This window comes from Mytilus californianus, unplaced genomic scaffold (genome assembly GCF_021869535.1).
Source record: "Mytilus californianus isolate M0D057914Y unplaced genomic scaffold, xbMytCali1.0.p SCAF_2, whole genome shotgun sequence".
In the NCBI taxonomy this organism is placed as follows: Eukaryota; Metazoa; Mollusca; class Bivalvia; order Mytilida; family Mytilidae; genus Mytilus; species Mytilus californianus.
In genome coordinates, this window is record NW_026262668.1 from 74,340,179 (window position 1) to 74,368,107 (window position 27,929).

The 27,929-nt window shown below is 31.2% G+C and overlaps 1 protein-coding gene across 5 annotated transcripts; it reads right to left on the reverse strand.

Moving 5' to 3' along the window:
- Positions 1–6,942: 6,942 nt before the first annotated feature.
- Positions 6,943–21,592, reverse strand: LOC127730283 (cilia- and flagella-associated protein 77-like). Of its 5 annotated transcripts, none has more exons than XM_052238590.1 (7): positions 21,387–21,592; positions 14,829–14,934; positions 13,584–13,827; positions 13,161–13,263; positions 10,206–10,232; positions 8,282–8,392; positions 6,943–7,823 (listed from the first exon to the last, which is right to left on the reverse strand). In XM_052238590.1, the coding sequence occupies exons 1-7, from the start codon at positions 21,480–21,482 to the stop codon at positions 7,695–7,697; spliced, it is 816 nt and encodes a 271-aa protein (XP_052094550.1). In that variant the 5' UTR covers positions 21,483–21,592; the 3' UTR covers positions 6,943–7,694. The 5 variants fall into 5 exon arrangements, with proteins under 5 accessions (XP_052094550.1, XP_052094551.1, XP_052094553.1 ...); XM_052238591.1 differs by lacking the exon at positions 10,206–10,232 and adding an exon at positions 12,657–12,677; XM_052238593.1 differs by lacking the exon at positions 10,206–10,232 and adding an exon at positions 12,762–12,779.
- Between the last annotated feature and the right edge of the window lie 6,337 nt (positions 21,593–27,929).

The window sequence follows — 27,929 nt, forward strand, 5'->3', positions numbered from 1 at the left end:
AAGTCCATTTAAAAGTAAAATACGGAAAAAATGGATATATTTTTTTACAAAATTTCCTTCTATATACTATCTTATGATCATAAACAAGCTTCTGTCCAAGTTTGGTAGAAATCCAGGATAGTTTAAGAAAGTTATTAAAATTTTAAAAACTTTAACCACCGAGAGTGAATGTAATATTTCCCGGCAGAAAAACTAAGTCCATTTATAAGTAAAATACGGAAAAAATGGATTTTTATTTTTACAAAATTTACTTCTGGATATTATCTTATGATCATAAACAAGCTTCTGTCCAAGTTTGGTAGAAATCCAGGATAGTTTAAGAAAGTTATTAAAATTTCAAAAACTTTAACCACAGAGTGAATATTTGTGGACGCCGCCGCCGCCGACGACGACGACGACGACGACGACGCCAACGGAATGTAGGATCGCTATGTCTCGCTTTTTCGACTCAAGTCGAAGGCTCGACAAAAACGTAATTAAAATTTACAATAATCATAACAAAATTTAATTACTATCATAATGTTAATTTTTTTTTTCATTTTTTTGTTTCTTTTATTAGTTCAACCTTATAGAATCTAAATATTTATACTATGGTACAGTTTTGAAAATTGTATTCATTGTGTTGGTCAGGGTTTCATGTCGATCCGGCCCCACGTCGATCCGGCCCCACGTCGATCCGGCCCAAGTCGATCCGTCCCACGTCGATCCGGCCCAACGTCGATCCGGCCCATATTTAAAGTCGATCCGGCCCCAATAAAAAAATATATTTATAAGGATTAAAAATAAAGATATATATTAATTGTAATTCATAAATGTTTATGAATTTTATTATAATGTAAAAGGTGTACGGTAAAAAAAATGGCCTTTGACAAATATATTCTTTAGATGAGTATAAAACAAGTAGGTTGATTATGTTTTCATTACAAGTTTTCAAGATTATTGGGTATAATTATAATAAAAACGTATATAACAGAATTTAGTACAATCAACAGACATCAACGTTAATCAGCAGTAATTAGCATTTTCTTTCAATTGACTGTGATCTTAACAAGTCTTTCATCCTGTGCAATAACAAATAGTTACATACACAACGGTACAAGGCGATCCCCAAGCTGATACATACAAACTTTGTTTTTGTTTTAAGTTCTTAAACTTCTCAAATTGAGAAATGTTGTTTGATTTGCCGAATCCTTTCTATAAAAAAGGAGACAGAATGCGTTTGCTTTTAATTTCACAATGGCTTTTCCTTGTGTGGTATGTGACCAACATGGTAGACCTCGGCAGCATGCACTTCAGTGTGAGCAATGTTCAAAGTGGCAACACCGTCTCTGTAATACCGGTAAGTTTCTATTTTCACTTTTTGCTTAAATATAATCAAACTGTAATTTTGTATATAAATCTTAAATATTTTTTTTTGTTTTCATCATTAAACCATTAATATGAAAAAAAAGTATATAGTTTTGTTTTAAATCTGGGAATATTAATTTGCGTGTTTTCAGGTGTAAAATGGTAAAAAGCTTATAAATTCTAAATAAAGATTGCTTTATTTATTCTTATTTGACTTTTGTACAAAACTGAGTATTTAGATTAATAAAATATTTTAAAGAAAATAGTAAAGCGTACTATAGCTATCCGTTTAAATATTTGAATTATATATTTGCATCATATATTTGTATTATATATATTCATGATATTTGCAGAAGCAGCACCTGAACCTGAACCAGAAGCAGTAAGTTAATAGAATTGTCTTAGACAAATACTACTAAGTTATATATATTGTATTTAAATCAACTATTCTCCTTGAAAAGAAAATCATATTATGTTGTTAACATCTTTATATTTAGCAAGGGAATAATTTAATCATTAAAAGTAAGTGCTATAAGGTTGTCATGTATACTTTGAATGTACCGTATCTTTTTGTATTTGAAGTGGTATAATACAGAATAATAAATTATGAAATTAAGAAGAAGACACTGACAGCGACTGATTTAATTAACACTGAGTGAACTGTATGGCTTGTATTATGTTAGTTCATATGTGGCTACAATCTATATGTTTATATAACATTTATTTATTAAATGCTTAATGAGTATTCTTTATGTTTAGAATAATATAGTGCGTTTGTTCTTGGTGAGCTAATCAAATTGAACCATTATAGTGCTGTACTGCGTATGATAGTAACTATATATGTTATTGTAGTGCTGCAAAAGAGGGACGAAAGATACCAGAGGGACAGTCAAACTCATAGATCGAAAACAAACTGACAACGCCATGGCCAAATAGTACAGATGACACAACATAGAAAACTAAAGCCTAAGCAACACGAACCCCACCAAAAACTGGGGGTGATCTCAGGTGCTCCGGAAGGGTAAGCAGATCCTGCTCCACATGTGGCACCCGTCGTGTTGATTATGTTATTACAAATCCGGTAAATAGTCTAATTCGGTAAGTCACATTCGTGAAAAGGGAAGGGTATTGTAGTTACGACATAAGGAACATATCCGATATCATCTGTGAAACGGTTATTCCATAACGGTCAACCAACTCGTGATGGCGTCCGTAAAATTTACGAAGTGATGATTTCAACTTCACCATTTGGAACTCTTGGCTTAAGTGTGACCCCTTTTATATTATGTAAGCGACAGTGTAACTGTCAGTGTAAATGATTTAAAAGTTATATATATTTATGTGAGTGTCAGAGATAGTGTGTTTGTTAGTGTGTACGAATTTATTGTTATATTATAGTAGTGCTGATATTATATTTTAGAGAGTGAAAATGTGCATTCAGTGTACGGTAATTATTTTGTTATTATCTTGCAATAAAGAATAATGGATACTCATATAACTTGTTTTTTTTTTATCTACACAGAACTATTCAAAATATTGTCAACTTTAAAAAAATATATTAACTATATTCGATATTACAAAAAAACAACATGTGTTATTGAAGCCTCTGATGTTACCTGAAAAAAAAAATACAATTAATTATTATAACACATAACACCAAAAAAAAAGATCAAACTATAAAGACCTTGCTGATTACGTAACTTTAATCAACCAGGATTTGATTGAATTAAGTGATTACGAGTGGCATTACCTTAGTTCACAATCATCAGACAATTGTTGAATAAACAAACCAATTATAGATTAATGATTTGATTAAACAAGTCATTATATGATGAGTTAAATTTTATAGGTTCCATTGGACTGTAAATATTTATTTAGCTATTCTGTGTGTGAATTAAATAAAATAAAAATCGCCATGACATTCAAAGTTATCATGGAAAATAACTTCATATTAATATGTTGAAGCTGCTATACAAACAGACACAACCACACTCAGTTTCGTATCGATTTAAATTAATTCTTTGACTGGTACACCAATACTTCACTTACCTGTTGTCATCCATCATCGATACTTTTTGCAAAATCAATTTATACTGTTAAAAATCCTCCAAAGTCAATATAGTTTATTCATATTTTATTATGGGGCCGGATCAACTTTGGGCCGGATCGACGTGGGCCGGATCGACTTGGGACGGATCGACTTTGGACCGGATCGACTTGGGGCCGGATCGGTTTGGGGACGGAACGACCGGATTCCTTGGTCAGCTACCCTACATGTCTTGATTCATTCATATTATACATCACCCTGTTCACACGCACACTATCGGTTTCCGTTCACAAAAATTCCGGATAAAATGTCAATGAATCCGGAGTCAAAACAATTGAGGTAGGTAGTTTGACATCCGAATTCAACTATTAGATTAATATATGTGATGACGCAAATGCGTATTCTTATCCAGAGTATCAGTGCGTATGCTTTCTATTTACTATTTCTTGCGCAAAAACACCACGTTCATGCATAAATATTATTTTCACTCGCGAATGCGAATTTTCGCTTTTCTTATCTAAATTCAGGACACGGCAATAAGAGCTTGCCATGTGACTTTCAAGCACGGTCATCATTGCTTAGGGGACGACCATTTGATATTCTGGGGGGGGGGCCAGGAGGATTTGTTTTGGATCGGTTATTTATTTTTGTAAACTAAGAGGACAGATTATCTATTTTCTGCACTATTGAAGCAAGATTTTTCATTTTCATTTAAGCAAGGGACGGATTATTTATTTTCACAACTATATTTATAATATTCGAAAACATACAATTTTTAAATTATTTGTTTATTATAAATAATTCATGTATAGTCAAGTCATTATGTACCATTTAATCAGAATTAATTATCATCCTCTGCAGAAATGAATCTTCTATATTCCCCAATGCATATACATGTATTGCATACATAAACAGTATTACAGTTAGGTTGTAACTAAGGCTCTTTTAAAAGTATTGGCAAACATGTTTCGCCGAGCGGAGCGAGGCAAAATTTTTTTTGAAGGGTTTTTGAACCGCTGAAGGCCAAAGAAGCTATAGAACAAATGATGCAAAATCATGCCTTCTGGGTGTTCCCCAGACCCTTTCTTAAACTTAAAATGCAAGTTCTGTTTTAATAATTTTATGACAATATTTTGGTCTCAAAGCAAAATCACGTTATAGATTCAGTGTAAGACTGAAGTTTCTAGGGACAACATCAAAAGACAAATATGCATGATAAAGCAAAAATGTAATTCACATAGTTGAGTCTGTGGCTGCTGTGTTTTTTTAAACTCATGATCAAGTTAATAATAAAATTACTAAATTACAAAATGAATGCAACACTAACAGAATACAGAAGGGCAATCAATGAACAAAAGACAAATAAATAAGAAACATTGATCCCGAAAAATCAGGGGCTACGTCTGAGGGAGAACAGAATTTGCTTCTTGCAAACACTCACGGTGAACACAATTTGATATGGAGACAAGCGTTTGGTTTTGAAATTTCCTACATGAGGCATTTGTCTCAATGTAGTTACGGCCCTGATTTAATAAAAGTGAGGTAAGTGTTCCCGAGACAATTAACCTCAAGTTAAATGAAACCAATTTTCTGACATTTCAAGTATATTTAAATAATATTTATACTTTAATTATTAAAAGATATGGGAAGTGATTCCCGATTTTTTTTGGAAAAAAGATGAATTTATGAAGAATCTGGTGCCATCTCATACTTTCGATTAGACCTGCTGAGTTATTTATTTTCAATACAATGCAAGTCCGGTAATTTATTTTCAAACTACCACAGAACAAACCATTTATTTTTGTGATTATCAAGGCTGAGTTATTTATTTTCAAAATCCTCCTGCCCCCCCCCCCCCCCCCCCCCCCAGAATATCAAATGGTCGTCCCCTTACTGTATTCTGACCTCTAGCTGTTTCTCTTTTGTTTTCTTTTTTGAGTCACTGTCCTTTTATAAACTTTGACATTTTCGAAATGCCAAGGATTTTCTACCCAAGGAATAGATTACTTAACTTCATACTTTATTTGGCCTTTTTAACTATTTTTATTCGAGCGTCACTGATGATTCTTTGTAGACTTAACTCGCGTCTGGCGTACAACATGTTAATCCTGGTATTTTTTTTATATCTACATAAAATTAAAATTGAGAATGGAAATGGGAAATGTGTCAAAGAGACAACAACCCGACCATAGAGCAGACAACAGCCGAAGGCCACCAATGGGTCTTCAATGCATCGAGAAACTCCCGCACCCGGAGGCGTCCTTCAGCTGGCCCCTAACAAATATGTATACTAGTTCAGTGATAATGGAGGTCATACTAAACTCCAAATTATACACAGGAAACTAAAATTAAAAATGATACAAGACTAACAAAGGCCAGAGGCTCCTGACTTGGGACAGGCGCAAAAATGCGGCGGGGTTAAACATGTTTTTTGAGATCTCAACCCTCCCCCTATACCTCTAGCCAATGTAGTAAAAACAAACGCACAACAGTATGTCTTTTTATATAAATTGGTTCTTTTGAGAGTATGTTGAGGTATTCATAAAACTTCTGAAAATAAGATATTCTTCAAAACCAAGTTTTTCTGTAAAATATTTGGATTGATTTAAGTAAAATCAGGAAATCCTTAAAATTTGAGATCTTTTATGAGACCAAAATAAGTCTATATAAGAGGTCCAAATGAAGCTGGTGTGTAACTCTCAAGAAGAATATATGAATCCTTCTTATAAGTTGCATGCCACAGGATTTCACTTCACATGAAAAATGGACTTTAAATTTATCTGTACAACATCTACCATGAGAACAGACAACTTCAATAACGAGTTGAGAATATGAAGGCATCCATGCAGGAAACAAAATATAAAGATGTGATACATAAAATAAATGCATCCAGATTATGAAGCAAACGGAGTGCTTAAATTTATATTGCGATTGGTTTGTGCTTTTTGCACTATACATCCGGTTTGTAGAAAGCCAGTGGGATTTGCAATAGGATTATAAAAAAATGATGAACAATCCCAAGTAATAAATGAAATAGTCGAGCTTTAAAATGTATATTCAAATAGTAGCTGTATATACACTTATCTATTCACACCTATCCAACATTGCTTTCAACTGACTTGTGCAAGAATGTACACACTATTACATATTTTTAATAAAGGTAGTTTAACTTCATCATTATCTCCTTCTATTCACAGTCAATTATTTCAATTCAAAAGCAAACAAAAATTCAGCAACAATCTTTTGGTGACCCGGCAGTCAGCGGTCTTAGGTTCACGTGTTGCTTTTCTTTTTTTTTTAAAAGTAGTTTCAGAGAAGAAGATTTTTGTAAAAGTTAACGGATGTCGTACGCCAAGTGATGAGTAAAGCTCACTTGGCCCGTTGGGCCAGATGAGCTAAAAAAGGAATTATTTTAAATTATAAAGAAAATGCAGAAAGTACAACTCCTGAATAGTCCGTCACTTTCATTGATGGACAGTGGTGTGATACTAGTGGTAAATAATTATGATATACTCCTAATCAGTTTGGTATAAATATCAAAATAACTCTCAATTCTTCACCATTTATTGATTAGTCAACATAAATGTGTTGCAATAAATAAACTATATTTTTTTAAAAACAATGGTGTTTATATTCACGATCAATTTTTTTGTGCCCATTCTAGCTGAAGTGAAGTAAAACAATATGGCATTCTCAGAACACAAATTGGAATGTATATTTATTCCAATGGGCTTATCATATCAATGAATAAGTATTTTATTCACAAAAACTTCTCTTTTACATAATTCTAGTTACCCTTGAACTGTGGATGAAATACATATTAACAGTACCTGTTACAGCATATTAGGGTGAAATTCATATGCATGTATATAAAGAGAAAGTACATATATTACATGGATTTAATTCAAGAAATGGTACATAAGTAGAGTATGCATCAACTTTATAAAATGAATGCACAATCCCAACCTGATGCATCCGAAATGACAAAAAGTGATGCAAAAAGTCAAACTATTAGCATAATATGTTTAAAAGTGCATACATTCCACAATACAGCAATATATATATATATAAAGAGAGCAATTTAAAATTACTTAGTACAAATAGAATAATTTAAAATCAAAGATTTACAATTTGCATACACAATACATAAAATAATTCAATAAGTTAAAAATACTGTTTTTTTTATAAAAGAAGACACAATTTTGGTTGGTACATATAGAAATTACATTGTGAACAAATTTATCACGTCTGAGATGTTTTAGTTATATCACAGGTGGCATTGATTTTAGAAAAAATATCTTTAGTTACAAGCAGGTTCATATACACCATGTCCAAGTTCTCCCTGTCTGGCTATTTGGTCTGACTGGAAGTTTCCATAGGCTGAACGTCTAGCTCCACCAGTTCTGAATGTCTGTAGAGATGGTTTGGCCTAAAGAAAACAGTAAATATAAAATTATCCTTTATCTAACAAATGAGACACAAATGTATTTAATGTCTTCCTAAATAAGATAAGAAAGAGAGGCAAAAGATACTAATGGGATATTCAAACTCACAAGTCGAAAACAAACTGACAATACCAGGGCAAAAAAAAAAAAAAACAACAAACAAATAAATAAAGTAAGTGAAGACTACCACCCTTAACTGAGAATGATTTTTCTTTTATTCAGAATCTCGTGCAAATCTGTTGAGGTTTTTGAACAAAATATGTTGTGGACAATTAAACCTGGGATATGAAAACAAATCACACCCAATATTATGCTTGATGCCAAATTTCATGATTTTGCAGTTCCTATGAAAAATACAATGACAATTTCATGGGACAGACAGACAAAAAAGACACACCAACAAAGCAGAGGTATAATGAAATTGTTTGGCCAATTGACATACCTTGTCTTTAAATCTTGGAAGTTGCCACAGAGGAGCATCATCTACAGGATTTTGATAGGTTCTTAGTAAAGAAGCTCTGGTTTCATAAACACAATTTGGATTTCTCCTCAGCTGAAATAAGAACACAATAGGTTTTAGTACATGGGAAAAAACAAATCAAATAAAACAATACATATATAAACAAAATACATTTTGCCATTTGGCAGAGTCACTAATAATAAACAATCCTGAATGCAATGGAAAAACTCTTTTTTTTTTCTTACCTAAAGTTATCAGAGGAGGATACTTGGAATTATAATAATTGTTGTGTTGTTAAGAGTTTAATTTACCATTAGGTGTTTTTTTTTTCTCTGCACTGCTGTCTTGAGATGAAAATTGAACTAAAAATACTTATACCTTGATATGATCTTTGTGACTGCCCTAAGTCAATCCATATATGAATGATTATATCATTTTATATTTCTTGTATTTCTAATATGGTGTTCATATTTAAGTACCCCTCTTTTATAGTTTCTTTAAACTCTTTATTGAAGTTTTCCTTTATTTAGAACCTTACTGTCAGAATGTTTATAACTGTTTCCTTTCAGTGCTAATTTAAATTTCAGTTGTTTTGTTGGATGTATTCATATAAACATTTGACCTTTATCTTTCTCTCATAATCCTCTGTCCCAAATCATTTACTCGAACTTTATTTCAATATACAAATTTATAATCTTTTATACATAAAAATTTCAGATTAAGTGTCAGAGGATTCTTTTCTGCTTTTTAAATGTAGAAAAAAAATATTCATTATTCGTATCTGCTATTATGTTTACTATTAAAACAATCAAAACAATTTAAATGTATATTTTTACATCAAGACAGAGACATATAAAGGTATGGTCAGGGTTCAGAAACAAAGAAATTAGGGTATATCTATATAGATATTTAACTACAAAGAAATTAAGGTATATCTATATAGATATTCAGAAACAAAGCAGATCATGCATATTTTTTTTACTTATTTGAGTGATTCTAATCCTAAAAGAATTTAACAGAAAAACAGAATATTTAACATTTTTGTCTGGACTAAAAAAAAACTAAGTAATCTATGTAATTTTCCTATAAACATATTCTTCTTGTCTACTTATGAAAAGTACAGGACAACTGTACAGTTGAACACATTCACTGTTTTTAAAGGAATAGATATCATTCAAGTATCAAATGTTTCATGTAAGTATAAATGGGTCAATTATATGTTATACTGCTTTTCCCTTGTAAACAAACATATACTGATAATAGTTCTCAGTAAATTGTGGCTAGCACAAATATCGAGTCAAGTTGATGTGTCATCATAAAAGCTGTAATGCAATTGTTTTGAAATGAGTGCAGATAAGCAGTCAGATGAGAATATGAAAATTTTAGTCTATTGAACTTTTGATACTTTTCTTTCGAATTGTATTTTATCATTTTCTAGTTGATTTCCCCCTTTCCTTGATCTTTTTTTCACAGTACGGTGTAATGTATTCTATAGAACAGAAAAGTTTTTCCAAGCTGACCTCTGTCCATCAAAAGCATGCAAAATGGACACTTGCTTAAATAAAAAAAAGTTCATGCATCCAGGGAATTGAGAGATGTAGAGCCTCTCTACATTGAGGACTCTTGTAGCAATTTTTTTTCACCCAATAAAAAATCTAAACATTTCATACAATTGAGAGTTCTTCATGAAAATCAATTAGAAAAAAACCTTTGAAGTTTTTGTTTGGAAAAAATATGTGATTTGTATGAAAAAGAAAGAAATGTTATTAAGTTTTTGCCCATGACTTATACATCTATGAAATATATCTAAGGTACATATTTATGCAATACACAATAGTAATTCATGCATTATTACAGGCATTCTAAGTTTGCCAGGTCTTATTATTTGTGCAATTTATCACATTACCCTCAATTCTTTCAAATGTTGTCTTTTCTGTTGACAAAGTAATTTAAAAAATGTAAGTAATTTGTGAAGAATTCACTACAAAATAAACTTTTTTCCAGTACTACAAACATAAATTATAAAAATGTGATTCATTCAGTAAGAACATAGTGAATTTATACATGTGCTAATGTATAAGAATCAAAAGAATTCATCACTTTTAATTATACACATACCACAAACAAATACAGGGAAAAGAATCAAACAGTTTAAGATGTACATACAAGGTAGGTAATTAATTTTGGAAGTTATGGATTAAAGATTGGTAAAGAGTTGTCTCCTCTCAAGCTGAAAAAACCTATATCACTTTCATTTCATTCTTCTCTTAAACTGTGAACATGGTGAACATTACAAATTAGATACAAAATGGAAAAATACTCAAACTGAACTGTATAAATCTGTTCAAAATTATTTTCAAACAAACCATTTCATAAATATATAAATAATTAAATGAATAAAAAGAAATCCACTGGCATCTTGTTATGAACATTTGATTCTTAGCATATGATATCAGTGGTTGATATAGAGAACAAGTTAAAGGCACTGAGCTTCAGAAAACATCAACACCCAATTTTTTCCTTGTAATTTGAGGATAAAATTCCATAATAATTTCTATGTTATGAAATCCTGGATCCCTAGTCTGGGGATTTCATTAATTTCAAGGAGATAAAACCAAACTGACCAAAATTATTGATTCTGCCTCTGAAACTATAAATATTTTTTGAGAACTTTTTTAAAATATGTTCAACCAAACATGCAATTAATTCCTTATAAAAGCTACCAAAAACATCCCTTCAAAGCCAAAATAAAGCTCCATTCAAAATTTTATGAAAGACTGAACTGCATCAAAGGAAAGATACTCCTAGTTCCACCTGATATTTATTAATTCATGTATATAGCCAATTACCTGGCCTGTTACCTTTGTTAATATGTTAATTGCAAAAAAGTAAGGTAAAGTCTTAGAATTTATGCTTACATGTAGTGCATATTTAAATTATCCAAAAGTGAAGTTTTAAGAATCGTAAAATTTTATATCTAGATGAAAATATATTACTGAAGAAAAAATCAAAATGGTAACTGTACAGCATTTTTGGTTTGAGTCATTTACGTCAAAATAAGAATAATATATTTTTAAAACATGTAGACAGAATTGTTAGTGATGTAACTTCCAACTGATCACATTCATTGAAAAAATCCCTAAAATCATGTTTACTCACTAATTGAAAAATTTTGATTTATTTAATCTGAATTAACGCTGATTTCGATTTCTGATAACCATTTACTGTTAATTCCTAGATTTTCATCACAATCACAACATTTATTTAAACAGGCCAGGAAACTATGAAAAATTCACGTTTGGGACCTCAGAATAGGAAAATCACACAGGTGTGATCAGTTTTGTAGATGGAAGCAGACCTTTATAAAAATTCAATTATCAAATAATGCTTAAAACTGGAAAAATCTTCTTCTTTTGTAGCTATTAATATCATACTATCTAAAACAAGCATATTAAATGTTTGTTTAATTCAAATTTTCAATCTTAAGTTCTGTAAAAGATTAATTTTTAGATTAGATATGACAGAATTAATTTTAGAGCCAAATTTAGGCCTTCCTGGTCCTATTTCTTTCTTATGCCTTACAAAATTTCGTAGTTTTTATCTCTTCTGTAATGAGCAATCAAGAGCCTTTATTGAAATATATTTTGATTGAAGGTTTCTTATCAAGTCTTGATATCATTCAAATATCTTATCAAGAATGACTTTTGTTATTAAAAATATCTTTAATTTCATCAACAAAAACTATTAATTAAGTGAGCAAGCTTTAGTAATTTGCTATGTTAATTATATCATTATTTCAGTTTTTGCAATAAAGTGGCCAGATTATCTCATTTTTTCACAAAAAAAAAACAATTTAGAAAATATTCAGTATTTAAAACTGATTGTGATTTAAAGTAGTTTTGAATTGGAATTACAAATTTTAAAAGCAAGCTGATGCAAAGACTTACATATAATTAGTTACTCCTTTAAATTGATATTGAGGAAATCAGATGATTGCATTTAAAAAAAAAAGGCCACTGATCCGAATTTCAAATACCATAATATTAGAAAAAATGTCAACCTCCTACTTTCATTATGTAGTATTACTAATTAAACAATAAACAATTTTCAAATAAGAATAAATATTATCTTCTTTTTTTTAATTGATAATTGAAATACCCCACTCCAAAAAAAAGAAGAGTGAAGACCAGAGAATGATGAAGATCTAGGAATATATTTATTTCATGGTTTATAAAATAAAATAATAATTTGAAATTTTTGCTGTAAGTCACCATAATGATGCTCTAAACTATTAAGGCTGAAATTGACGTACAAAGGAGACACATGTTTATCACATCTGTGATGTATTAACACTCACTGTTCCAGAACTGCATCCACTCTGAACATAAGAACATTAGATATGTGTATAAATTCCATCAAACAAAATCATGATATCAAAGCTATTAATGTTTTATGACCATACCTGATAACCATCTTCTACCTGCTAAAAACCTTGTCTTATAATTAATTTGAAAACTATAGGGTCAATAGTACTATTGACTCAATACTTCATTTCCTTATTGCTATATTTTGTAGCTTTTAACATACTAATATCTTTTGAAATTTTATCAGAAGCAAATTCTTGAAAACATGAATTTTTATATACATGTATCAACTAAAATAACTTTCAATTTAAAAAGTTTGCATGCATGTATTCTGCTGAAGATAAACATTCGTTGGGGGTAACCTAGGCTAAATCAAATTGGCCATATAAACTCATTCAATAACAGTTGTGACAGTAATAAAATTTTCAAAACATTTCTGCTTTTTTAGTAATTTTTATAATCTAGCTATCAGCCAATATTTCCTGTGTACTATATACCTTTGTTTCTTCATGTCTTTTTGATACTTCTAGTTTACGCCTGTCTTGTAACCATTTATCCTGGTATTTGTGTTCTAATAAATCAAAAATTGGTGTTGAAGGTCTGAAAAAATAAAATAGCCATAAATATCAAACACAAAAAAATAATGTATCTGTGTAACTCTTGTCATCAGACAGGGACAGAAATAAAAGGTACTTTTGGCTATTCCTGCGATGAAAAGGTTTTATACAGGACAAGCTATATCCAAAGTCAACTTGCCGAATATTAAAGCTAATTTCTTTGAGAGTTAAAGTAAATTTCAGTGATCTCAATATAAAAATTAGAAACTTGAGATGGGCATGCAATCACTAGACCATTGAATATTAGTTCCAAACTTTTAAGTACTAATCCTATTTTTTCATTTTAATATTTTTATGTTATACCTTGTTGAAATACCAAACACCATAGAAGGAGGTATCCGCCGAGTTCTCGTTCTTGTTTTCTCATCACCAGCTGTCTTCCTTCTGACATCATGTGTTGCTCTGAATTCATAATTTTCATTGGCAGTTACCAAACCAGTTTGAACAGCAGCTCTGTTTAGAGCCATGAAATCTCTCTCTGATTTTTTATCTTTACTTTTAAATGGTAGTGTTGTTGTTGAAAGATTTCTCGGCCAGCCATGTAAAGCTAAATTAACAAAACAAAAACATAATGTTAGTAACATTTTTACAAAAATCCAAGATAATAAAAAGAATACATATTCTGAAACAAGGTTGAACTACATGAACTAGGTCTCAGAACTTTTTTAAAGAACAGTCTTCAAATGAGCAATTGCTTTTGAATAATTTCTGATATAAATTTTGGGGAATCAACAACAATTCAAATTTTATATAAAAAGGGAGATACATGTATATAAATGTATAATGATAAGACTTAATCATATATACATGTACATGTTTGCTCACATTTAAGAAAAAAATATCCCAATAACCAAATGACCTCCATCTACATCCAATTCTAAGAATAAGGGAATACATACAATGTAGATATGACATACAACAACTGCTGAATATATTCCTAACTTGGGACAGGCCTATGAAAATGTGGCCGGGCAAAACTTGTATTTTTGGTATTTAGACCTTCCCCAAGTTCTCCCTTTTTATTCAAATCTGTACATATATGTGTATGTTATCAAATCTAAGAGAGTAACTCAGTTACACTTTCCCTTAATATTCTCATTTTTCATTTCAGACTAAAATTTAATTATAATGTAAAAATTTCCTTCACATTCCCTGATTTGCTATTGATGATGTCAGAATTAAGAATTAAATTATTATTTAACAATCTCTATATGCTTGCATGATGTTTTCTCAAAGGAAAAGCACTGTATATCATTAAATAAAAGATTATAAGAAAAAAAAGAATAAACCACTGTATCTTGTGGGCAGGTGGGATACAATATGTCTCCACTTTTGACAGTTTAATTTATAAAACTGTCTATATGCATGTACACATATATCATGTATATATATATTTCTATTTATGTAAATTTATAAGACAATAAATTTTGAAAAGTTCTTCCTGAATTTTATTTTTTGACCACACAAGGAATAAAGATAAGTTACCTCCAGGTGTTGAAAACACTAACAAAACAAAGTATGTACATAATCAGTTAGTTGTATAATTACCATCATCAGCCCCACCAAATCGTTCTTCATTGGGTCTACCAAACACAAAACTCCCATCTTTTGGGACCTGAGTATATGCCCTGTTCTTTGGTCTTCCAAGTTCGTTCTGAAAGTTAAAGTCAAATACATTCAATATGTAGATTATATAAGAATTAAAAGAGATTATTAAAAAAGGGGGTATGGAAATATCTATATCACCTATGAAACCTAAAAAATACCTGAGTATGTACTATTCATCTGATGGATACATGTATTTGCAACATGCAATGTTAAATTACAAAGAATGCTAATTTGTTTGAAAATTGATCTTTTAGCATAACAACTTCCCAAATAGTGAATCATTAGTGTCCCTTTTGTGATTATATATCAGTTAAAATTTTCAGATCATCAATGTCTTATTAACAACTTAAGTCTGTAATACATGACATTAAAAATGTTGAAAACAACATTCCTTTAACACATTTGTTCTCAACTCAGCTATTTTTATACGCTATACAGATATTTTGAATTACTGGACCTAAAAAGGTAGAATTTTTACATTCATCTTAAAATGTGACCATAGTTAAAATACTTGTACTGGTAAACACCAATTATTGTTTAATCTTTTTGAGTATGTGGCTTGTATTGGACATGTCGGCTACAATATATTTCATGGAAAAAGTTCAAAAATGGAGATATTTCCTGCATGATTACTATATTTTGGACTTGGTTAAGAATATTTATAGATTATCGTTTGTCATCTCAACGCTTTTTCTAGCTTGAGCCTGTACAGCGAAAGTGAGAAAAGCAATGAGTTGAGATGACCATTGATAATCTGTTTAACGCTATTTTACCTATGCATCGTTGTTCATTTCATTGACAATGGCACATGCACCCTTTGTTTCTAGCGATAATTTTTCATATCACTCTACTGTGCTGAGAAAGGAAATTATCAGTCAGTATTAGGTCCGAGGACACAGTTATCGTCCTTCGATGTCTACAAATATAGTCCCTAGTGTGGACAGTGTATAACATGCAAATTTTTTTCATACACTTTCCAAATTTATTTATTTATATTTAATGCATGAAATATTAAGTAAGGGGATGAAATTACATGTTAAAAAAATTTGGGTGCTGAATCTTTATGTTAAGTAGTGATTAGGTCCAGTTTAAAAAGGTCAAAAATTAGTATGTCTGAAGCTGTCAAACTGAATTTTAGACCCCCTTAACATAGAATTGTCAATATTTTGAGTTAGAGCTGGTAGACTTTTCTATAATTTTGATATTATTTGTCCCTATAGTAGTACACTACACTGTAAAAATCTTTTTGAGATAGAGCAGGTGAGATTTTTTTAATTTGACTTTATTGTCTAAAAGAAATGCACTACGAAATAACTGTGTTCTCTGGCCTAAGAGATGAATTCAGGAAATGTAGATTCTGTACTTTGGCAACGTCCCTGAATAGTTTGCTGGTTTCAATTTGTCAAACTCAATAAAAGTAAAGGATTTACATCTTTATTTGAAAGAAATTCTGTTAAAATGTCCCATTTTGACATTATACGGCTAAAATAAGCATTTTGAAGCAGTTTCCATTTTAAGCCTAAGAGGCATGCTGACTTTCTATCTGACAGCTTTTTATGCTTTGATATTTGTGTTTCTATGATTAATTCAAATTCTATTAACCATTTGTAAACTCTGAATATAGAGAAAAGTAGATTATCACAGAAAAAATGTGCAAAATGTGTTGTATTTAGGCCCTGGTAGAACGGCCTGTTTAATGTATGTTCAATGTGAAGAGCTTTGTACATAGAATGTGTTGTCCATCATAAAAATTTCACTAAATCTGTAAAAAAAGCACTTGACAATGATCTGTGCACCTTATCCATTTCATATACTGCCTTTATTTTCTTCTGTAGGATAGTATGTGGTTCAAATATATGCCAGTTGAGACTAAAACTACATGCAAGTTTTCCATTGAAAAGTGAAAAAACTGTGCATCAGACCATACTGTCTGCAAAAAAAGTTGAATGCAAGAGACCTTTTGCAATTAGACTTCTTGTATCATGACATCTTAGCATAGAAATGAGCAAAAAGTAACAAATTTTCATTTCTTATAGCTTCTGTATGCATTTTTATATGTAAATATGTGCTACGGCCTAAATTGAAACTAAATAATGATCAGTCTTACATAGCCTAAGATCATTTTATACTCATTTGGTATGCTTTTTGTAACTTTTCTTTCCATTTAAAGTACATTTAATATATATGAAAGAATAATTTATGGTAAAAAACTTCAAAAACTTCAAATTGGTTGAAAAAAAATGCATGTTTATGTAAGGCTCCCCTTAATTTGAAAATCTCTATTTTCAGGCACAGGCTCATATAAATTTGACTTTTGAATAATTGTAACAAATCTGATAAACCAAATGAGTGGTCAGTTGCTTTTAATACTTAATATATTATATTTAAGAGCATTTCAAAAGCAAATTTTTGCAATATTTAAATTTTTTAAGCCCAAATCTTGATAGTTGAAATTATTTGATTTAAACGTCAAAATTAAACATTCAAATTTCAATATTAAAATTGCCATAGTTTCTATAATATATATCCTATGGCCATGAAACTTGGCAAACTATCTTATAATTGCCTAAGCTTAGGTCATGCAAAGTTTAATTAGAATTGGTCAAGTCTTTCTATACTATTAGGTCCGAGGACACAGTTATCGTCCTTCAATTTTCGTTGTCTACAAATTTAGTCCCTAGTGTGGACAGTGTATAACTTGCAAATTTTTTTCATACACTTTCCAAATTTATTTATTTATATTTAATGCATGAAATATTAAGGGGATGAAATTACATGTTAAAAAAATTTGGGTGCTGAATCTTTATGTTAAGTAGTGATTAGGTCCAGTTTAAAAAGGTCAAAAATTAGTATGTCTGAAGCTGTCAAACTGAATTTTAGACCCCCTTAACATAGAGTTGTCAATATTTTGAGTTAGAGCTGGTAGACTTTTCTATAATTTTGATATTATTTGTCCCAATAGTAGTACACTACACTATAAAAATCTTTTTGAGATAGAGCAGGTGCGATTTTTTTAATTTGACTTTATTGTCTAAAAGAAATGCACTACGAAATAACTGTGTTCTCGGGCCAGTAAGATCAAAGGAAAATTTCATAAAATAGCGACAATTCAGTTTATTCAATATCTTTAAAATATAATGCTGCTTATTAAGGGGAGATTGACAATAAAGATTGCAAATACATTTAGCTCACATGCCATGGTTCTTTACCATGTGAGCTAAACCATGCTACCTGTAACATTACATTTAGTCTCTATATACATTGTACATGTACTCAAGTATACAATTGTGATTTGGTATTTATCATCTCTATTGAATATTGGATGAAAAAAGACTGAAAACTTAAATATTAGTACAAATCTCAAGTGTTTGTTGTGCATTGTTAGTTAACTTGTTGTAATGTTTACTTTGAAATATTACAGTTAAAATACTCGATTTGTGCACTAAATATAAACACATTCATTCACTTCAAATCTCTTTAATGTCTCAAATACCATACTGATTTAAATTTTCAAATAAATTAGCAAATGATGACACATAAAAAAAGTAAAATAACAAAAATACTGAACTCCAAGGAAAATTCAAAATGGAAAGTCCCTTATCATTTGGAAAAATCAAAAGCTCAAACACATCAAACGAAAGGAAAACAACTGTAAAGTATAATTACGTAAGTCCTCATTATATTCTTACCTAAAATTGAATAAAGCAGGGTAGCTAATAGTTTTAAATCCAAATATTTATTTAATCATTGCCCAATCAAAAGACGCACTCGATCTACATGCTCTATATAACTATATTCAAATAAGAATATACTTAATCAAAATTCAAAATGTACCCAATTAAAAGACCCACTCTACTAAATATGTCTATATTCGAATAAAAATATACTTAATCAAAATTCAAAATGAAATACATTTGTTGTACTTGTTAAGTCTGCTGTTCAATATAAACATGATAAAGAAAGAAAGAAAAAATATTTCAATATGAGACCATTTGACAAAACTTTGCTGATCTTATGTTCCAAATTATTCGAGACTCAGTCCTTTGAAATGGCTCCAGTTTAATACAAAAGGTGCTGCTTTCATTTGTTTCCCTCTTGAAGTTGATAACTTCAACAGATAAGTCCAATTTACAAAAAAATGTAGTTTATGAACCGCAATATCCAGTCAACAAAGGTCTTATCCCAAATAAAATAAAACTAATTCATTTGTGTGATTCATATAACTATTAATGATTTTTTATTTCTTTGCTAATTACAATGATTTACCCCAAAAAAATGTACTGTACTAGTCATTTATACACCTTATCGCTATTCCCAGCTGACCTGAGAATTTGTCCCGCTTGAACTATTGACATCATACAACAATCACTTTTCCATTGTGGCGTCAGATATTTTGTATTATGATGTCAAAATTTTACGGGAACCTGTGTGATGTCCAGTAATGGCGGACAAATAGCGATAAGGTGTATTATACATTGTACATGTAATATACTCAGTAATTGCTGATTTTAGCATGTTTAGGACATCACATATAATTTTTTTTAATAAGGTTTAACTTTAAAAAAGGTGAAGTTTTAGAGTGAAAAGTGGTTATTTGTGGTATATGTTATGTAAATCAATAAATTTTGTCAGCCTTATTTTTTTAAGGTGAACATAAGGGTTTGGGTTAACTTAGACTAAAGTTTAAATAAGGTTTGTTTGAGGAATGGTTAAGCATAGCTGTACATTTTTGTATGTGAGTAAGAACCCCTAAACATGCTAAAGCTAAAGACAAATTTAATAAAATCTTGAATCCAAATACATTTTTATAGATGCTGTCTATTGTCTTATTCAAACTGGTTTCAACATGTATTAGCTCTAATCCATCCTTCACCTTCATGGTAAAATATATTAAAATACAAACTTCAATTGCAGAAATTTGCTTTTTGATTTTACCACAAACTATATAAGGATAGGAATTATAGTTATCTCGTACCATTGTAAACTCGTACCAATGTCAACTCGTACCAATAAAAAAAAACTCGTACCAATGCATACTTGTACCTCTGCTTACTCGTACCACGGTAAATTCATTCCATTGTAAACTCATACCAACTTATTTAAATGCATTCAAATGATGTTTAATAATGAATATATACTTTAATTTCACTCAATACCTCTTAAGTCTGTAAAATGTATATAATTTGAAATTACAATGACCAATTTGTAGCTACCTATATTTCCGCACTTTCTGTGTTGCCATTTAGAACATACATCACACTATATTGCTTCTTGTCTGGGTCTAACCAGAGAGTGGCACCATATACAATTGTTGTCTTTAATTGTGGTTATGAGGAACCTCACAAACATGCCCCAATTTTTGAGGAAAGTGGGCTTTGAGACAACTCATGTCAGCTTGTGTTTTGATAATCAGGAATTTCATTTAATAATAAACATTATAATACATTTAATTCCAAGCTGTTAAATTATATAACAACAATCAAAATTTAATAATATGGTTAAACAAGTTGATTTTTGTCTAAGTTTTCATTAAAATCTGGTATAAAATTCAAAGATATTTTAATTTTTTGTAAAAAGCTTAAAAAAAAATAATCATAAAACATTCATATTTTTGTCTAAGTTTTCATTAAAATCTAGTATAAAATTCAAGTAATTCAACTTTTTTTATTAAGTTTACCAAAAAAAAATCATAAAACATTCGTATTTTTGAATATATTTTTAATGGTACGAGTTTGCAGTGGTATGAGTTCTGATTGGTACGACTTCCCAGTGGTACGAGTTTACGTTGGTACGAGTTAACTTTTTTGGTACGAGTTTACAATGGTACGAGGTAACTTGCTGGGGGAGCTATTGGTGTTATATTATATACATGTACAAAAACGTAGTTATAGCAATGTGCAAGATAGACCATGATAGACTATTAGCATGATAAGTTGTAGTGTACAGTAAATAAATTTGAACAGGGGCAGTTTTACCTTGGAGTGGTCCAAAACTCCATTGGAGAAAACAGAATAGTAACATACAGGTATCTGTTTGCAAATTATTCTTTAAAACCTGCAAATCAATACTATAATATTCCATGTTAAGCCAAAGGATCCCAAAGAACTTACAGACAGTACTTTGTATCTGCCTTATTTGACTATTAATGTCATTAGATAATTACTGTCTGACCATCATACAATTTCTGTTGTGACAGCAAATTTGTATAAACAATTTTAATGTTTTTAACTTTTTATGGGGAAGAGAAATATTGGACAGAGACCTGTAAAGATCTGTAAATTTGAAGGTTGTCAATCTGATAAGAGTACACAATTATTGTCATGTATTTTATTACTGTTCATTTTTTTCTTCCCTTTAAACTTATCCTATGTATTTTGCTGTAAAATAAACCCTATAACAAAATGATGTGCGTGTAATACATATACATTTTACATGTAGTAGATTTTTATCTAAACCGTGAAATAAATTAAATTTTAGAGCACTCAGTCACAAACTCACCCTCAATAACAATTCATTATACAGCATTGATTCTCTGTGATTGCCGAGTTCACCAGCTGCTGTCAGGTGAAATGGATTTGAAAATGAAGTCGCCATTCTTTAAATTTGTTCTTATCTTTTAAACTTTTATTTAAACCACACTACTCTACAGTTGTTAACAAGCTAGCAGCCATGCAAATCAAATCGTCATAGTGACAGCAAGCAAACATTACTTCCGGTAGAACGACACCTATAAACAAACAAACAAAGGGAATTAATATTCTCCCGCTAAAAATACAAATCATTCTCAGTCTCACTATACAAATCCTTGTTCTTGTATAAATAAATGGAACGACCATTTAACTTTAAAAGGATGGGGCTTGAAGAAATAATTATATGCTGTTTAAAGTGAAAGAAAAAAATAAATAAGCTGTCGCAGAATTGACTAAAAATATATATATTCTGTTTTACAAAACTATCGGAAAAACCGTACGACTATTATAGGCCGTGATTTAAACATATTTTTTCTAGAGATTATTAATGTGTAATAAACTGGAGCAATTAACTCACAAACTGAATGAAAGTCAAGACTATTCATGTGATTTCGCGGAATTTTATTTTATTATAAACATTTCTTCAAGCTCTAATGCATTATTTCTCAGTTTTGTGATGGCGTGAGTAGAAAAGGAATAACAGTTTTGTAGTGTTTTTACTTCAACGCTTCAATTTTCTTGGAACCCCAGGATCCAATTATCTATGCTACGAAAGAAGTTTCGGCAACATCGTCTATCGAAGTGTAAACCGGGGCAAGGGGGGATTCTAACGGACCAATCCCATTTAAGTATTTAAAGAAAGGCAAATCCATGATAGAAGAAGTTTTTTGATTTATGTATCTAAATGAATAAAAAATCCCAAGCATTAAAAGAAATGCTTTAGACATTATTTACATATATATATATGTATGAATCGACAAAGGTTTGTGCACTGAAGATTCAATGGATCGTATTCAAAAATTTCTTTGAAAATAAGGTTGGTCTCCCACAGGGAGAGATTCTATCGCCGACATTATTCTCATTATATGTTAGTGATTGCGAAATTTCTTTTCTGAATCCCAAAAATGATGTCTGCCATATGAACTAGCAGATCTCAGTCTCTTCTTATTGATGTATGCGGACGATATGGTGTTATTTGCGGAGTCACCGGAAGGTTTACAATCTATGTTTGATTCTTTAGAATCTTACACAACAAATTTCGATTTAACTGTAAATATTGATGAAACAACTTGAAACAGTTATATGCCGTAACGGTGGTATCATTCGAGAAGACGAAAAATGGTTTAACAACAGCAAAACCATAGAAATAGTGGACAAGTTTTGTTATCTATAGGATTTATTTTAAACTTCAACGGAAAATTTACAAATGCACAAAAGAAACTTGCTGAACAACTGGGACTAATATACTATTAGTATAATAGTCCCAGTGAACAAGGAAAACATCGGTGTTTGCACTGTTTTTTTTAATTGCATGCAGAAACTGCCATCTTGATGTACATACTCTTTTGTCGCGTTTTGATATTCATGTTGATAGTGTTTTAACTTATGCTTGTGAAGTCTGGGGATTTTCCAAAGCAGATGAAATCGAAAAAGTCCCGATGATTTATGTTTTTGTAAAAGATTACTCGGAATAAAGCAATCAACCAATACTGATATGGTGTATTTTGAGCTGGGACGAATTCCATTAATAGTGAAACGTATATAAACTGCAGATTTTTAAATATTGGCTCAAACTTTTGAACACAAATAACTCTATTCTGAAACGTGTCTGCGAGGATCTTAGAGCTTCTTGTGCAAATGCAATTTGCAGGTCGATGAATTGGGTAAATCTGATTAAGGATGAATTATACAACATGATATTAGGTGAATTGTGACTACGCAAGACTGAACTGACATTTGAAAACGCTTTTTCACTAATAAAAAAGCGTCTAATAAATGTAAAAACACAAGAACTACTTTCTTTGCTAGAAAACAGTAGAAAGTGTGTTATTTACAGAAATATCACCACAAACCTAGATTTACAATCATTATATTATTTGAATAAATATATTCCTCCTTTATACCGAAAGGCTATTACAAAAATAAGACTTTCTAAACATTCATTAAATATTGAGACTGCTCGTTTTCTAAATGTACCTGTAGTGGATCGTTTATGGAAAGTATGTGGTCAATGTATTGATTACGAGTTCCACTTCATTCTTGTGTGTTCGGCATATAGAGACTTCCGGGTAAAGTTTATAAAACAATACTACTGGTATATAACGAGCGTATTTAAACTAGTACATGCAGTTGTTTAGTCTACAAAATGTTAAGCAGTTGATTTATTTTGGGAAAATTTATTATCCTGGCTTTTAAAATTAGGGACAGTATTTTACAAAAATAACTAACATTCTCTGTCTACATGTTTGATTGCAATTATAATTGTTATTTCATGTTTACACCGATGAGGAAGTATATACATACCTGATTTGCTATACTTTGAACTTGAAAGAATTTCTTTGGTCCAGTGATTAATTAAGTTAAACTTGGCAAGATTGTTACTTTAATAAATATACATAATGGATGTACATATAAAATAAGAAGATGTGTTATGATTGCCAATGAGACAAATCTCCACCAGAGACCAAATGACATAGAAATTAACAACTATAGGTCACCGTACGGCCTCTAACAGTGAGAAAAACCCATACCGCATAGTAAGCTATAAAAAGCCCCAAAATGAAAATTGTAAAACAATTCAAACGAAAAAAACTAACGGCGTGATATATGTACAAAACAATGAACGAAAAATAGATATAATATACAGCAACAAACGACCACCACTGAATTACAGGCTCCTGACTTGGGACAGACACATAAAAATTTGGCGGGGTTAAGAGGGTTTGCGTGTGCCCAAGCCTCCCCTAACCAGAGAAAGTGGTTTAACAGCACAACATATGCACAAACTATAGAGATCAGTCTAAAAGGGCTGAACTCATCAGATAGATATAAACCAGAAAAACAGGTAACAAAAACACAGAGTGGACGTGGCAGGGTATTTATACATCTCTACAACAACAAAAAAAGACACTAAGTACAGATCTGAGAGTACTCGCAGTTACTGACAACTATATAGTTCAAAGCCAATTACAACTAATACAAAAATCATTGTATCTAAGACTAAAATGTCAATCAGTACACACACAACATCCAATGTATTTAGTGGAAAGACGTCATTAACAATCAGAGAAAAACATGATCCTGTGCAATGCCAAAGTACAGGTATCGACAGATTGTAGAACCTTGAATGTGCATATGTATATGTACAGTGGAGATCACTTCTAACCTCTCATTAGAACTGTCAGAATAATCTGTCATAGAACTGTTCTAAACTGTCCTAGAACAGTTCTACCTAGAACTGTTCTAAGTAGAACTGCCAGAATCAGTTCTAGGTAGAACTGACCAAATCAGTTCTAGGTAGAACTGACCAAATCAGTTCTAGGTAGAACTGTCAGGATCAGTTTTAGGGTAGAACTGTCAAAATCAGTTCTAGTCGTAGAACTGTCAGCAGAACTGACTAAATCAGTTCTAACCGTAGAATTGTCAGCAGATAGAAATGTCTAAAACTGTTCTAGCCGTAGAACTGACCAAACTTGTCAGGATTGTAGAACAGTTCTAAATGACGTCACTGCAATTTTTTAATATATATTATATTCTTTTGACTTATTTATATTTAAGACAAAGAGTTCCTAAAACTGCTCTATGGATAGAACTGACTAAATCAATTCTAGCCGCCGTAGAACTGACCAAATCAGTTCTAATCGTAGAACTGTTCTAGCCGTAGAACTGTTCTAGTCGTAGAACTGACCAAAGATTTGGTCAGTTCTAGGTAGAACTGTCTAAAACTGTTCTAGGGTAGAACTGTCAGGATCAGTTCTAGGTTAGAACTGTTCTAGCTAGAACTGTCTAAAAGGTGTCAGGATGACAGTTCTACATACTGTCCTAGAACAGTTCTCCTGACAGATTCTGACAGATTTGATGAGAGGTTAGAAGTGATCTCCACTGTATATGTTTATAATAATAATATAAGATTGGTTTTAATTTACTGATAACACAAAATCAATATTTATACCAATAAAACAATATACAAAAATCTGAGTACAGTGTTGAATTGATGACCTTTTAGAACATGTACATCCAACCTAATGACCAGTGGCGGATTCAGGTGGTGTAGATGGGTTCGCCCCCTTTGATTGGAAAAATACAGGGTTTTTTTTTTGCCTTAAAATAGTCAAAAAAATTTACACTCGGTAGATATTTTTACTATTTTTGATAATTATATACCCACCCGGGCGTTCCTCAGACCCTTGATCCGCTCCTGATGTCTTTCTACTAACATCGCAGATACTATGTAATTTTTGTATGATGACAAAGATAAATAAACACATTTCAACTAAACCCTTTGCTTAAAATATATGTTATACAAAGAATTGCTGTTTCATGAATATCCACCTATATTTATACCATTAAACTTTATTTACTGCTAGTGATTTCATAGGTATACACCTTTTACTTTCTGCATAGGCATTGAAAAAACATTTTTTCGACTTGGTAAGAAAAAAAAAGTTGGTTTGATTGTAGTTGAACTGAAATTAATAAAAATGTGAACATCTGTTGAAAAAAAACTCAAACCAATATTTGAACTGTACACGTATATATACCTAACAACAAAATTATTTTCATTTACCTGTGTTTAAAGTAATTGCAAATGGCTGATATTTTTGTTCAAGCATATTGTTTTTCTTAGATTGTTTAACATTTCACAGCGTTATAACATGTTACTTTAATTATTCTTCCCTTAGTTTATTTATTTTGTATTTACATTGTATCATAGATCAAATTTATTTGTTCAGTGTATGTTCACTGGTGTCTAATATGTCTTTTGATTGAGTGAAGCCATTTCAATTGATATTCTATAGTGTGTCTTTCTATGTTATGATGTTACACTATTGTTTCAGATAAGGGTGGAGGTTTGGTACCATTAAAACGTTTAAACCCGCTGCAATTGTTTGCACCTGTCCTAAGTCAGGAATCTGATGTTCAGTAGTTGTCGTTTGTTGATGTGGTTCATAAGTGTTTCTCGTTTCTGGTTTTTATATTGATTAGACCGTTGGTATTCCCGTTTGAATGGTTTTACACTAGTAATTTTTGGGGCCCTTTATAGCTTGCTGTTCGGGTGAGCCAAGGCTCCGTGTTGAAGACCGTACTTTGACCTATAATGGTTTACTTTTATAAGTTTTGACTTGGATAGAGAGTTGTCTCATCGGCACTCATACCACATCTTCTTATATCTATTTAAAAAAACATACTTCCATCTGTCACTTTTGAAGTTAAATGATTGTTCCCAAAGTCCAAGACATTTTATATGACAATGACGAAGAAAGTTTCTTTTACAAGTCATATAGAAGTAGTTTATTACCGTAAATGCATTAGTAATAGATTGAAATTTTCTGGAATCTGTTTTCGGACAAATACAATCTGATTAAAATACTGATCCGGTGGCAGCGCTTTGCGTAAATGGTGATTAGAACAAAAAAGACTGTACAACCATTTGACTGATTTTACCATTTCTGGGTACTAGTTTTCAGAATAATATCACTAGAATTCGATAATGATAATAAATAAACAAGGATTTGCGTACTAGTAGTGAAATATCTTACTATGACAAATCCTTGCAATCAACAAATCGAAACAGTTGGGAACAACAAAAAAAATGAATTCTAAAATAATTTAGTTTCGAAAGACCATGAACTTGATTCGGCAACTTTCGAAAATAATACGAATGTTAAGATGTTATTATGAACAGACGAAGACTTAGTGAAAATGTAGTACGAAGGGTCAATATTGGCCCTAAAATTCCACGAAATTTTAATTCAGTAATTATAGTAAATATATGATAAACAAATGTGTAAAAATATCTGACGCATACAAAATCAACAAGCAGTCTGACGCATTCCTCTTCCGAATGTGTATTCCACTTTATTATACATCCATTAAAATAAAATTATTCTTGTTGAATGGTGTGTCCAATGTTTTTCTGATGATACACCCGATTTACGATATATGAATCATGAAATTTAACTGTATTAAAGCCCCGGTCACACCTTACCGGATAGCGCCAACGGACGCCGAACGGATTACTTTTTTCTATCCGTTCATGTCCGTTAGACGTCCGTTCTTATCCGTTAGACGTCCGTCCATATCCGTTTCAAGTACCCGTACAAGTACAAGTTTCCAATCTCAACCTCTCTCATGTCCGTTCAGCGTCCTTTTTATCCGCCCACGTCCGTTCTGTCCTGTGGAAAATTTCAAAAAATTCAACGGACGTCCAACGGATGAAGTGTCCGTTGCACGTCCGGTAGGCGTCCGTTTTTTACGGTACTCGTTCCGTTTCCGTTTTGTATCCGTTATTGTATCCGTTATACATCCGTTGGAGCTCCGGTAGACCAATTCACCAACGGACTTCTACCGG

Excerpts from the sequence above, each read along its gene's own strand:
- LOC127730283 (XM_052238590.1), bottom strand. The coding sequence starts at position 21,482 with ATGGCGACTTCATTTTCAAATCCATTTCACCTGACAGCAGCTGGTGAA. Across the intron at positions 13,828-14,828 it reads ATTTGGTGGGGCTGATGATG|CTTTACATGGCTGGCCGAGA; the intron begins GTAATTATACAA and ends TTGTTAATTTAG. Across the intron at positions 7,824-8,281 it reads TTCCAAGATTTAAAGACAAG|GCCAAACCATCTCTACAGAC; the intron begins GTATGTCAATTG and ends TGTTTTCTTTAG.